Here is a 15,156-nt window from a genome sequence, read left to right on the forward strand (position 1 = left end):
ACAGAACTATACAGAAAAGATCTTCACAACCCAGATAATCACGATGGTGTGATCACTCACCTAGAGCCAGACATCCTGGAATGCGATGTCAAGTGGGCCTTAGGATGCATCACTATGAACAAAGCTGGTGGAGGTGATGGAATTCCAGTTGAGCTATTTCAAATCCTGAAAGATGATGCTGTGAAAGTGCTGCACTCAGTATGCCAGCAAATTTGGAAAACTCAGCAGTGGCCACAGCATTGGAAAAGATCAGTTTTCATTCCAATCCCGAAGAAAGGCAATGACAAATAATGCTCAAACTACCGCACAACTGCACTCATCTCACACGCTAGTAAAGTAATGCTCTAAATTCTCTAAAACAGGCTTCAACAGTATGTGAACTGTGAACTTCCAGATGTTCAAGCTGGATTTAGAAAAGGCAGAGGAACCAGAGATCAAATTGCCGACACCTGTTGGATCATCGAAAAAGCAAGAAAGTTCCAGAAAAACATCTACTTCTGCTTTATTGACTGTGCCAAAGCCTTTGACTGTGTGGGTCACAACAAACTGGAAAATTCTTAAAGAGATGGGACTATCAGACCACCTGACCTGCCTCCTGAGAAATCTGTATGCAGGTCAAGAAGCAACAGTTAGAACTGGGCATGGAACAACAGACTGGTTCCAAATCAGGAAAGGAGTACGTCAAAGAGCCCATACAGATAAATGAAAAATGACTTTAAAAATCCCACTTGAAAAATGGGTAAATCTGATGAAAAACAAAAAATAAAATGAAATCAAACATGAAAAAATATTCAACATCACTGAGAAAGAGAAAATTAAAACAGGAATAGCTTATATTTTCCCCACTAATTGTGTGTGTGAGTGTCTATGTGTGCATGCACGCTCAGTCACATATGACTCTTTGCAACCCCAGGGACTGTAGCCCACCAGGCTACTCTGTCCATGGAATTTTCCAGACAAGAATACTGGAACAGGTTGCCATTTCCTTCTCCAGGGGATCTTTCCTACCCAGGAATCAAACCCATGTCTCTTGTGCCTCCTGCATTGGCAGGCAGATTCTTTACCACTGGGAAGCCCTCTACCAAAGGCTAAAAATTATTGGCAAAAGTACAGAAAAAGAGACATTCTTCATTCATTCAGAGAAGTTCTGTGTGCCAGACACTGTATTAGCGAAAGAGATACCCAAGGTCTCTGCTTCAGGAAGTTTATGTTCCATGTGTGTAGAGACGGAAGAGAGATGATAAAGGAGAAAGTAAACAATAATTCAAACAGTTATCGTTCGTAAAACTACAAATGGGTACAACTCCACTGAATCCTCTGCATGGCAATAAGGCAGCATCTATCAAAGTATTGTGCCAGCTGTTTTATTTCTAGATATTGATTCTACAGATATTCTCACTTCTTGTTTAAGCATAAAGATATGTGTACATGGATGATCACTGGAGTGCTGGTATAATTATGAAAAAAAATGGAAACAATCCTAATGTTCCTCAAGAGAACAAATTATGCAACATCCATACAATGGATCAGAAAGTACCCAGGGGAAGATCAGCTTGTTTGTTTGTTTTTAATGTATCCACGTGGAAAGATTTTGAGGATACATTGTTTGTGGGGGGAGGGGGAATTGCCAAAATAGTATACATAATAAGATCTCTTATAAAAAAAAGAGACAAACACATTCCTATAAATGCATATGTATGTGTGCCTATATAATTAGACATACATTGATTAATGTATGACTATAAGATTAGACATATACTGTTTAAACTATGACTAAGAAAAATCTGGGAAGTGGAATTATGAGAAGCTATTTACAGTACAAATTTCTGTACTGTTTGGCTGTTCCGTTTTACAAGAAAATGTGCTATTTTTGTACTAAGCAAAGAATAAAGGAGAAAGCATTAAAAAATAAAAAGTAATGTATTTAAGGATCATTTGGTTTCCTCAGTTTATATTCCCAAACTTCAGGCTAAAAATTAATCTGGGAAGAAAACTTCACCTAAGGAGGAAGGATAACAAAGTAACAAATCATCTGCCTTACTCCTTAAATTCAAAGTTACAGATATAATTGAGGGGAGGGGGAAATCTGCGGCTTTCTATTTGCCAGACATTAGTTCTTCACTTAATTTTCAAGGCAACCCACAAAATGAAACCTGGCTCATTTCCACAGATGAGGAAACCGAGGGTCTTAGAGGCTAAGTGATACCCCTAGAGCAGAAGTTTCCTCACTTCTAGGATCCCAGAAAATAAGACTTCCTGCTGGGGGCTCTTATCTTCTGGCCATTCCCTCAGGTCAGGTGGCTGGAGAGCAGGAGGGATGAGGGTGGGGCAGGAGAAACTGATTATGGGGTTTTGATGCTGTTCCAGGAGGCATTTTCTCCCGGCTCCACTATGGTTCCTTTGCTTCCTGCCCTTCTCCCCTACAAAGCTCATATTCCCTCCCTCAGAGCTGTATCAGAAGTTTCAGGTGGCAGACACTGCTCCTGGAAGCGCCAGCCTAGAATCCTGCCTGTGAAGGAGTCCCTAGGAAAAGCGAGTGCCTACCCCTTCAGAACTCCCTTCAAGATCACATCAATGCTCAGCTGCTCCCAAAGCTTGCCTGATTTTGCCACCTCTCTCAGTCTGTAAAATGGGAATAATGCATTTTAGGAGAATTACTCAAAAGAGAACACCAGGAAGTGCTTTGGGAATTTCAAAGCCTAGGGTCCCCACCTTGCAATTAAAGTACCCCTAACACAATAGCTCACATCATGGAGGAAGGAGTCCAGTATTTTCTGTAATCCCAGTTTTAAAGACAGTATTTTAACACTGAAAAGGAATGTCCCCTGCGGGTTATGTCTCTTATTTTGTTGTACAATGAATGAAGAACTAACAGAAAAGTTCAGCAAGCCTTCCTCCTGCCTTTAATCTACCGCAAAGCTATCACCTTTCAATTCTAAGGGGTACAATTCTTAGTTCTAGAACCTACCTTATGTTAATCTTTCAATTAGGAAAAGAAAGATTAAAATAGAAAAAAAAATAAAACAAATTCAAAGTCCCAATGTGATGACCACATTAGCTTTCAAATAGGATAGGGGAAACATATATCCATTTTATTATAAGAAATGGCTAATATGCAAATGGTTACTATGTGCTTCCCAGGTGGCACAGTGGTAAAGAATCCTCCTGTCAATGCAGGAGACGAAGGAGACACAGGTTCAATCCCTAGATCAGGAAGATCCCCTGGAGGAGGAAATGGCAACCCATTCCAGTATTCTTGCCTGGGATATCCCATGGACAGAGGAGTCTGGTGGGTTACAGTCCTTGGGGTCACAAAAAGTCAGACACGACTGAGGACTCACGCATGTGCCAGACACTGTTTTCAGTGTTCTTTCTGAATTAACTCATTTAACCCACAAAGTAGAGGTTTTATTTTCTTCATTTTATATGTGAGGAGTTAGAGGCACTGGGAGGTAAATGACTTGCCCATGGGGGCTACCCAAAAGCTCAACCTCAACAAGGCAGCTGGAGATCTTGGCACTTCTAGTCTACCTCTCCAGTCATTCACACTCCTCCTTGGGTTCCAAACCCTAGGCATACTGAATCGCTTAGGATTCTTCACAAATAGTACGCATAATTGCACCCCCACCCTGCCCATTCTTGCCTTTGGACATGGTTTTTCTGTCACTGAACTATCCTCTCCTTCCAATGGGCAAGAAGTTTTATTCCATGAATGAACATAAGACTCCTAGAAAAATCGATCACTGTATTTAAGATTAAAGAGTTGTTTTGGTAGGAAATACCAAAGCTTTCTCCATAACAAGCCATGCTTGCAAACTAGTTCTTATCTCAAAGCCAGAATTCCCTACACAGATTGCCTGAGGTTCTCTTTCTTCTGATCTTCCAGACTCCTCCCCCACCGCCTACTTCATCTCTTCCCTCTGGCTCCAGTCTTCAGGAAAGATGTCTCCACAGTGACCTTTGGTCACTGACAAAGAGGTTGGCCTGCAGTTTGTGGACCTCCCTTCAAATGCTATCTATCCCTTCTCCTTAGGACTCCATTTCAGAGGAAGAGCACAAACTTTGCTTCTCAAACCATTTTCACTGCGTACAAAATTAGTCACTGGGGTTGAAGACAGAACACTCACATGCAACACACCTTATCCAAGTCATGATGTAAAGCAATGGACTGACACCGCACTGAGAAATGAGTATCCAATGGTTTAAATGGCTTTGTAATTTACAGATCCAGCATCCATTTTACATGAACAATGCAAAGAAACAGAGGAAAACAATAGAATGGGAAAGACTAGAGATCTCTTCAAGAAAACTAGAGATACCAAGGGAACATTTCATGCAAAGATGGGCACGATAAGGAACAGAAATGGCAAGGACCTAACAGAAGCAGAAGTGAATAACAAGAGGTGGCAAGAGTATACACAAGAACTATAAAAGATGGTCTTAATGCCCTGGATAACATGATGGTGTAGTCATTCATGTAGAGCCAGACATCCTGCATTGTTCAGTCAAGAGGGCCTTAGGAAGCATTACTACAAACAAAGCTATTGGAGGTGATGGAATTCCAGCTGATCTATTTAAAATCCTAAAAGATGATGCTATTAAAGTGCTTCATTCATTATGCCAGCAAATTTGGAAAACTCAGCAATGGCCACAGGACTGGAAAAGGTCAATTTTCATTCCAATCCCAAAGAAGTGCAATGCCAAAAAATGTTCAAACTACCTCAACAATTGCACTCATTTCACATGCTAGCAAGGTAATGCTCAAAATCCTTCAAGCTAGGATCAATAGTACGTGAGCCAAGAACTTCCAGATATACAAGCTGGATTTAGAAAAGGCAGATGAATCAGAGATCAAATTGCCACATCTGCTGCATCATAGGGAGAAGGCAATGGCACCCCACTCCAGTACTCTTGCCTGGAAAATTCCATGGATGGAGGAGCCTGGTAGGCTACAGTCCATGGGGTCACTAAGAGTTGGTCATGACAGAGGACTTCACTTTCACTTTTCCCTTTCATGCACTGCAGAAGGAAATGGCAACCCACTCCAGTCTTCTTGCCTGGAGAATCCCAGGGACGGCAGAGCCTGGTGGGCTGCTGTCTATGGGGTCGCACAGAGTTGGACACAACTGAAGCGACTTAGCAGCTGCATCACAGAAAAAGCAAGAGAATTCTAGGAAAAAAACCTGCTTCTGCTTTACTGACTATGCTAAAGCCTCTGTGTGGATCACAACATACTGTGGAAAATTCTTAAAGAGATGGGAATACCAGACCGCCTTACCTGCCTCCTGAGAAATCTGTATACAGGTCAAGAAGCAACAGTTAGAACTGGACATGGAACAACAACTGGTTCAAAATTGGGAAAAGAGTACATCAAGGCTGTATATTGTCACTCTGCTTATTTAATTTATTTGCAAAGTACATCATGCAAAATGCAAGGCTAGATGAATCACAAACTGGAATCAAGATTGTTGGGAGAAATATCAATAACCTCAGATATGCAGATGATACCACTTTAATGGCAGAAAGCAAAGCAGAACTAAAGAGCCTCTTGATGAAGGTGAAAGAGGAGAGTGAAAAAGCTGGCTTAAAACTCAACATTCAAAAAATGAAGATCATGGCATCTGATCCCATCACTTCATGGCAAATAGACCGGGAGAAAATGGAAACAGTGGCAGATTTTATTTTCTTGGGCTCCAAAATCACTGTGGATGGTAACTGCAGTCATGAAACTAAAAGATGCTTGCTCCTTGGAAGAAAAGCTATGACAAACCTAGATAGCGTATTAAAAAGCAGAGACATCATTTTGCCGGCAAAGGTCCATATAGTCAAAGCTATGGTTTTTCCAGTAGTCATGTATGGATATGAGAGTTAGACAATAAAGAAGGCTGAGCGCCGAAGAACTGATGCTTTCAAAATGTGGTTCTGGAGAAGACTCTGGAGAGTCCCTTGGACAGCAAGAAGATACAACTAGTCAATCATTGGAAGGACTGATGCTGAAGTTGAAACTCCAATACTTTGGCCACCTCATGCGAAGAGTGGACTCACTGGAAAAAACCCTAATGCTGGGAAAGATTTGAGGGCAGGAGTGCAAGTCGGTGACAGAGGATGAGATGCTTGGATGGCATCATCGACTCAGTGGTCATGAATCTGAACAAACTCCAGAAGACAGTAAAGGACAGAGAAGACTGGTGTGTGGCAGTCCGTGGGGTCACAAAGAGTTGGACACAACTTAGTGAGTGAATAACAGCAGCATCCTTTCCCTGTTTTCAGAGAACCTTAAACACACCATTACAAGAAAGAAGACATGGAATGGCCTCAGAGAGATAGTGCCCTAAACATCATAGATCCAATGTAAGAAACGTTAAATGCTTAACGTTTTATGAAACAGAAAATTTGACTATTGACTGATATGTCAAAACTATTTTTTTAAAAAACTGATGCTTACTTGTCATATGACATAGACATAGAAGCTACTTTAAATAAGGTACACTGAAAAAGATATCCAGTACAGCATTACGGATAAGAGCAGCAAAAAATAAAAAACAAAAAGAGAGGGCAAGAAAGATAAAAGAGAAAATGGAAACAAATCATGTCTTTTTCCCCCCAAGCCCTGCTGCACGTCATGCATGATCTCAGTTACCCAATCGGGGATGGAACCCATCCATGCCCCCTGCAGTGGACATGTAGAGTCCTAACCACTGGATTGCCAGGGAAGTCTCAATCATGCCTATTTTTTAATTTTCTGAATATTTACAGAGCAACTACTCTCAAGGCGCCAAGCTTAACATGGAAGATACAATGTTTAAAACAAAGACATGGCTCTGCCCTCACAGAGCTTCCATTCTGAGAGAGAGCCACTCAAATAATTACATTGTATATTTCCTCCCATTGTAGTTATGACAATGTGGTGGTGGTGGTTTAGTCACTAAATTGGGTCAGACTCTTGGGACCCCACAGACTGTGACCCACTAGGCTCCTGTGTCCATGGAATTCTCCAGGCAAGAATACTGGAGTGGGTTGCCATTTCCTTCTCCAAGGGATCATCCTGAACCAGGGATCAAACAGGGTCTCTTGCACTGCAGACAGTTTCCTGCATTGCAGGCAGATTCTTTACCAATTGAGCCACCACGGAGTTATGACAATAATCTGTCCCAAATAATAACAGAAAATAGTGAAATAATATGCAGACATTTATTTTATTCCTTCAACTTTTGTTCTGTACTGGGTAGAATCCTAGCCTGGGAGAAGACAAAGATAAAGGAAACGAAGACCTTGATGAGCTCAGAAGCTAATGCGGAAGGTGAAATTTATTAGATAATCATAATCCAGGTGCAGACATTTTAAGTGGTGTTTGAGGTTATAATAGAAAATATTATAAGGCAAGTATTTAATAAAAGCAAAAAACAACTTTATAAAGCATACAATCTCATCTAAAAAATTTAAGTATAGAAGGAAGATTCAATGGGTATAAAAATCTATCTATAAGAATAAGTGATTGAAAATGTCTAAGAGACATATTTCCAAGCTATAATTAGTGCAACTAGAAATGGGGCAAGAATCAATGAATATCAGGTGTACAAGACAAACATCTATACAAGGGTCTGTTTCTGGACTAATACTTCAGAATATGGCTTTTCAAATGTTTCAAAGTGGCATTAAAACCAGTGAGAATAAGAGATAAACCAGATGTCAACTAGTAGGTTAACTATTTAGAAAAATAAATAAACTTAGACTGTTACATCTCATCACAAATTTCCAGTGTAACGTATAAAAGTATAAATCCCACTGGTAAGGCTAGGGAAAAAAGGAAATACATATATTTTATGCAGTAATAATCCAAAGTATCACTAAACGACATTTTTATTTCCAGAAGACTTCCAAGTGCATTGCAATATAAAAATTTAGAAACATGAAATTTAGGAAACCAAACTAAAGCTGATTTTGGGGTAGGTAGGCATTCTAAACATAAAAGAAAAATTATTTTAGAAAACTGAAAAGGTTTGAAAATATATACTGAAAATCAATATCTACACTGAAAAAAAAACCCATGATATATATCTCACATATAAATCTAATTATCACAAAATAAATATAATTATCACATAAATAAATATATCACCAGAAAATATATGATATTCTTCATATAGGGTAGGCTGTTACAATCAGTAAGATAGAACCATCCACACATGTAAAAATGTGTGTGAAGAACATGAACATAATTGATGGAGAAATTTAAAAGATCAATAAATATATTTTTAAATATTCAGCCACATTAGCAATGATATAGATGCTAGTTTAAGATTAAATCCTGTTTCACTAATGAGGTGAAAAGCAACAATATCCAATATAAGAGACAGTAAAACATACCCTACTGGCTACCTTGTAAATTGGTACATTCAGCTGAGAAGTCAATTTGGTAAGATGTAGCAAAAGCCTTACTTAACTCCTTTGAGCCAGTAAGTGTACCTCTGATTTATATTTATCTAAAATAATAATCAACATTTCACACAAAGACAACTGAAAACTAAGTATTCATATCATGAGACTAGTCAAAGTTAATAGAACTCGGAAATACCATGCAACCATTACAAAAATGTAACTTCTCAGAGCATTTTTAATAACATGAGAAAAGCTCATAAATATAGTAAACAAAGAAAACAGGGCATATATCTGCAGCACTGTAATAATTTTAATGTTACATATGCAAATATGTAGAAATATGGTTAGCAATGGATCTCAGGTGAAATTAGAGATTTCAATTTAATTTTTAACTTACTTCCTTATCCTTTTTAAATGATCCAAATTTTCTATAACGAATATGTATTATTTTCTTTTTTTTTAAATTTTCATTGGAGTATAGTTGATTTATGATGTTGTGTTAGTTTCCAGTCTATAGCAAAGTGAGTCGGTTATACATATACATATATCTACTTTTTTTCTTTCAAGATTCTTTTCACATATAAGCCATTATAGAACACTAAATAGAGTTCCCTGTGCTATATAGCAGGTTCTGACTAGTTACCTATTTGATGAACATGTATTATTTTCAATAATTGGGAACATATAACTAAAAAAGAAGATCTAAAGTAAATACACCAAACTAACCCCTGGGAAGCTCTTTTTGCCCCTCTTTCAACTTATCTATATTGAGCAAAGGATAACTCTTTTAAAAAGATGTAGAGTGTTGACTGTCAAACATTGCCCAAAGGTGACTGATTAAAGAAAGGAGAGAAGGGGTAGAGGGAAGGTGGCAGAGACAGTCAAAGGCCTTACAGATAGGGTGGGGAGCAGTGGGAGAGGTGGGCACACTAGACCAACAGCAGGTCCAGCAGGGCCTCGGACCCCATGACAGGCCAGGAACAAGAACCACCCCAGACCCCAGCGCTCTGTAAACATCACCCAGCTTCTTCATGCGACACTTGGGCAAGACAGCAGAGGCCCAGGGGAGGACAGCCGCTGCTTGAAGGTATGTAAGTTGGTAGCATCTGACCTTCCATGAAAGAGAAAGGAAAATGGCCAAAACCATTCCACAAACAAGCACAGACACACAGAGGTATTCTTCCACCAGTCAGGACATCAGGGATCACCGGCCTCAGCAGATGGAACATAGATCTCAGGGCCTGAGCCAGGTGCCTGAGAGTTGCCTGAGCCTGGCCTGGGGATCCGCTGAGGCCGCTGAGCCACTCACAGGGATGAGCATGCCCACCCCCTGGCTACATCCAGAGGCAGACACAGAGCCACCTGCTAATTCTGAGCTCATTCCTGGCCCAGAAGTGGGCAGGTTGAGCTGTCAGAGGTAAGCCTGATGGCAGGCTGGACTTCCATCCTGCCCCCACCCCGTCTGGACTTCCATTCCTCAATTCAGGGAGTCAAAGTTCTACAGAAAGGAAGCTGCCCATGTAAGATAAATTGTAACCACACTGCTGCCCCCGCCACCACCTCCCTCCAGAAAGCACTGCATCCCTCAGCTCCTTGGCTCTTTCCATTTGAAATGGAGGGGCAATGATTTCACTGGATGCCAGAGCCTCTGAGGTGATCCAGGGAGGAAGGACAATCAACGCAGACACATAACCACACAAAAACCACAGAAAGGTCATCGGTTAGGCCACTGGTCCATGTGTTCTGATAAAGAACATCAGAAATGGAAACTGCACTTCACACACCTTCACTCTCTCAAATGTCCCAAAACAACACTTCTCATTTCGCACGTGAACACACTGAGGCTCTGAGGAGAAGTCGCAGAGCTGGGAAGGGCTCGGATCGGAATGCAAAGTCCAAACCCCGTGCCATTTCTCCCAGGATACGGTGAGCACGCTCGTCCCCATCGCTACAAAGGGCTCCTGCCTGGCACATGTGGAATCCAGCCTCAAGCATGGGCCTTCCCATCACTGACAGGTGCAGTTCCAGAAAGGGCAGCTGATCCCGTACACCAAAGGTGCTCAATCTATGTCCAGGAAAGGGCACCAGGTGTGGCCCCCGCAAATAGCAAGTATAACTATGGCCGCCATTCACCGAGTATCATCTGCTCCCTGGAGGGCCCACATGAGGAATGTGAAACACTATTTGGCCTGAGTGAGACACAGCTGATGTGTCCACTTTTGAGGAAGAAAACACTGAGGCTGGGAAGTCTCACAGCTAGGAAACAGATGCCATCTGACGCCAGAAACCCCTTCCCAAACCCCATCTCTCCCACCCTGACGAGGAAACAGGCCCAAATGAGTCATTCAGGTCAACTCCCCACTGCTGGGTGGTACCCTCAGCCCCCATGCTCCACCCTGGCCCGGTGCTCCAGCACTACCTTGGTTGAGGTAGGTCAAAGTCTCTTCGTGCAGCTTCACAGCCGGAGATGTGGCGGCACACAGCACATACTGCAGGGGCGGCAGGCGGGCCTCGTTCTCAGGGGACAGTTGGGGCTCCTCCTGCTTGAAGATGGGCAGAGCGAGGACGTCGCTGCAACACACAGGAGGGAGGGGTCAGGGGCAGGGCGCCCGGAGCCCATGTGCAAAGGCAGGACCAAGCGGCCAACCTCGGGCAGCATCAAGGGCAACACAGCCCAGCCTAGCGCAGCTAGCAGGTTCAGCTCCCTACACGACGTCACAAATACTCTAAAATGCTTTCCAATGGAGGAGACCAATCCTGGACGATTCTACTTTCATTCCGTGACCTTTGGGAGATTTATTCAGATGCCGCGTGGTTTCCATCCACAAGAGTCTGGCTTTTATAACAAGAACTCCAACAAAAATTTTATTTTTTAAATAAACTCTTCTAGTTATTGGTCACATCTCAGACCAAGACAATCCTGTCCTCTAGGCTCTGTAAACCATGCTAATACAGAAACTGTCTACTTCACTCATAAAAACTGAGACATACTTCCACACTTCTAAAAAGAAAGGACAGCTGGCCCATAAACCCTATTTTAAGGGTCACACTAATATCTCTTAAATGCAAAACAAGAACAACCATGGTTTCAATTCAGTTTTCTCATCCAAATGGAAAATACTGAGATGCTCAAAGATTCTTTTCCTCCACCTCTAAACAAAAATTCCCATCAGATCCAAAAAATCAGCTTCATATCAGTCTGGGACTGGAGAACTTATTTCTAGATGTGTTTTTTTAAGTGCATCCCCAAGGAAAAACGAAATCTTTGAGAACATGAATGACCTGCAAGCAAGAGGGACTTGGTTAAGCTCTCTGGATTATGAAGAGATTATGGCATGGACACTGGCGCCAAAAAAAGGTCCTGTGCCCTTATCTTGATAAGCCTCCACCCTCTGTGTGTCCCGGGTGCTGAATCAGATTCACTGACCCCACTTCACTATGTAAACAGCAGAGTCACTGATACAATCTATTCCTCATACAATACCATAAACAATTATCTAAAACACAAGCCAGGAACATACCCCAGTATGTCAGACCAACTTTCAGAAGGAAAAGTCCAGCTGTGGCTCACCTAGAAAACTTCCATGTGGAGGGCTGCCCCTGCCACCACCCACTGCCCTGGGTCCCCCACCTCATGCCTTTCCTTGCCCAGATTGGGGCACATGCCCAGTCTTAGTGGTTATCCAGGAATGGGGGAGAAGCAGAGAGATCTGATTCCCAGGGGATTGCATTATTTCATGTTTGCCCAGACCATGTTAAGTTAATAATCCATGGGCTGCTGCCTTTAAATTATAAAAAAAAAAAAAAAAAAAGGTGGGGGTAGCCAGGGTTGGGGGAAGAGCCATCACTCAACAGTAACTTATTTCAATCCTGATATCCTTATCTGCTGAGGAATAAAAGTCACCAGAACATCAAACAAGTAGGGAAGAAGGGAGTACAGGCCACTACCCTAGGAAGGTCAGACAACTTGAAGAAATGCTGCACAGTGATGAGATGACCAAAATTAAATGCACAAACCAAGCAAAAGAACAAGATCTTCTTCACTCTAGGGGGACCAGGGGCATGTTCATGGACCCTCCCCGTGGCATCCATCAAGGTCAACTTCTCCAAGTATGAAAGCCCTGGCTTCCAAGAAGTAACATAAAAAAGAGAGTGTGGACCAAATGAGTCTTTATCCATGGTCCCCAAATTACCCCAGAAACCCATATGGCCTTACGGCACCTTTCACCCCAATTCCCAACCACCTCACCAGGATGAATGCAATACCAAACTCTTAAAGTAAGGGCAACTCTAGTTCAAGAGGAGAATTATTCCCTAAAGGGATGACATTTTCGGTGTCCAGGAAGTTTTACATACACTCACTTCTTCACTCAGGGTCACCTTCAAAGTCATTTGTAAGGTATGGCAACAAACTGAATCACTACAAACTAAAATTGAGGCAAAATTACAACTAAAATTGCATCCTGCGGTACAATAAAAATGTATTCCGTTGTAGCATTTCGGTAAGTGAATGGACACAATCTTCTACCAGAGATTAACATCTGCCCAGTGGGGAATTCCCTGGAGGTACAGTGGTTAAGACTCCTGGCTTCCACTACAGGAGACTCGAGTTCAATCCCTGGTCAGTGAACTAAAATTCCATATACCACACAATGCAGAAAAAAAAAAAAAAAATCTACCTGGTGGACTTAACACCTCCCAGAGCAGCCTGCCTCTCATGGATCACCATGGTCTGCAGTGAGACATAAGTCCTTAATTAAAGCCCTAGGCTTATGCCATCTCCTATCTCTCTTGCCCATGAATAAAACACAGCAGACATATCATTTATACTCAACCACTCCTTTGCCTCCTGGAATTGGGCTGTCTTCAGAGAAGACTACTGGACAAATATCTATCAAAGCTAGGATTTCCACATCACCTGTTCTGTTAAATCTGAGTTGGAACTTCTGGGGGTCAAAAATAAAATAAAGCAGGCAGGACAGCTCTCTCTGTGGGGTGGTCTGGCCCACGGTTCACTTTCTCTGAGCTCACATCAAATGCCCTTTGGGTTAAATTAGGCACATTTCATAAACTGTGACTAGGATGGAAATAAAGACAGGCTAAAGCTGGTTCAGGCGAGTTCAGAAAGTGAAATGACTGCCCATTAGTACCCGGCCAGCTGCACAACAGGGAAAAACAATCCTCCAGGAACTGAAGCTAACGGGGGTGCCACTTCCTTCAAGGGGACGGGAGAGAGAACTTTGCAAAACAGGCAGGACTTACTTTTCCCTCTGAAGAGCACTAGTCAAATCCCTGCAGAAGAAGAAAGATTTCCATCAAGGGCAATCAACGTGCGGGCCTTGGACCCATACATATACCAAGACCACCTGGTGGGAGAGGGCACCCGGTCCCTCCCGAGCCCCCGCCCGCCCCCGCTGCAGGTCCGCTAGGCGGAGCGCAGGGCCGCACTCGCCGCTCGCTCGCCCCTCGGGCGGACCAAGGACACTGGAGAGGACGCGAGGCTCGGAGAGGGACCCGGGCGGAGAGGGGCAAAGAGCAGGGGACTAGACTTCCCAGGACAGCTCCAGACCGACGGCAGGACGTTTCCTCTTCGACGCCAGCGGGGAGAGGAGAGACGCAAAGGTGGAAAGACCCCGGGGAGATTGCGACCCAGAGATGTGCGCTCCGCGCCCGCCCGGGGTCGTCGGGGGAGTAGCCCCGCAAGCACTAGGCTCTGCAAACCCGCCTCCGGCGCGGGCCCGCAACTCCGAGTGTCCGGTCCTGCCAGGGTCGGTCTGTCTGTCCCAGGCGGGAGTCCGGGCGGATCTCCCTCAGTCCCCAAAGGGCACAGAGTAAGGAGGCGGCGGGGGCGCTCGGGATCCCCGGCCCGGCCGCTCCTTTCCCGGCCCGCGGACGTCCGACGGCGCCCCGCCCGCGGACCCCGGCCCGAGCCTCTTACCGCAGGTAGCTGCCGGGATTGTGCTGGTTGTAGTGCTCGGGCTGCGTGTGCCAGAACAGCATGGCTGGGTCTCCGAGCCCGGCCCGACCCAGGCGCGCGGCGGACGGGACGCGGGGAGAGCCAACCTCTAGGTCACCTGCCAGCAGCGCTCCTTACAGCGGTGGCCGCCCGCCCTGCGCATTTATGGACGGCCCGGGGGGCGGGGCCTCGTCCGGACCCGCCCCCAGGCCGCGCGGCCGCCTCACCTGGTGACCCGCACAAGCGCGCCCTTGCCGGGAGCGAGCGCGCCTCCAGGGCGGCGACCGCGAGCGTGCGGCGCGGCTGCGGGCGTGGATCTGGCCCTGCACTGCCGGTATCCCGCCCTCGAGGGTGGGGCCCAGGTAAGCGTCCCCGCAGCCCCGGTGTCTTCCCTCTCCCAGAACCTCACCTGGGTGGGGTGAGGAGGCTGTGAGCTTGGATGTCCGAGACCCCGACCCCGACACGCTGTCCCCTTAACTTGCTCTCGATTTTTCACAGCGCTCTCAGAAATCGTGTTTTTCCCAATATAGTATAATCTCCAAGAGGACAAGGTTTGGACTCTAGCTCACCCTGTTATCCCTACCTCCTCCTCCTGGAAAAGTGCTTGGGACATGGTGTTGCTGTGCTGTGCTTAGTCGCTCAGTCATGTCCGACTCTGCGACCCCGTGGACTGTAGCCCACCAGGCTCCTCTGTCCATTGGATTCTCCAGGCAAGGATACTGGAGTGGGTTGCCATGCTGTCCTCCAGGGGATCTTCCCAACCGAGGGATCGAATCCAGGTCTCCCCCGTTGCAGGGGGATTCTTTTTTTTTTTTTTTTTT

The 15,156-nt window shown here is 44.4% G+C and overlaps 1 protein-coding gene across 3 annotated transcripts in view; it reads right to left on the reverse strand.

Annotated features, from left to right (window-relative positions):
• Positions 1-14,580, reverse strand: part of TFCP2L1 (transcription factor CP2 like 1) — a 67,783-nt gene extending 53,203 nt beyond the window's left edge. For 2 of the 3 annotated variants that reach the window (XM_081576009.1, XM_081576008.1), the window contains exons 1-2: positions 14,318-14,525; positions 10,799-10,950 (exon numbers count right to left, since the gene is read on the reverse strand). In XM_081576009.1, the coding sequence (XP_081432135.1) occupies positions 10,799-10,950; positions 14,318-14,379 (214 nt within the window). In that variant the 5' untranslated portion in view covers positions 14,380-14,525. Of the gene's footprint in view, positions 1-10,798; positions 10,951-13,641; positions 13,672-14,317 lie in introns of all 3 variants that reach the window. The other variant, XM_081576006.1, reaches the window with a different exon arrangement.
• Positions 14,581-15,156: the final 576 nt, after the last annotated feature.

Source organism: Giraffa tippelskirchi, chromosome 3 (assembly GCF_054371585.1).
Source record: "Giraffa tippelskirchi isolate mGirTip1 chromosome 3, T2T-mGirTip1v1.2.pri, whole genome shotgun sequence".
Classification (NCBI taxonomy): domain Eukaryota; kingdom Metazoa; phylum Chordata; class Mammalia; order Artiodactyla; family Giraffidae; genus Giraffa; species Giraffa tippelskirchi.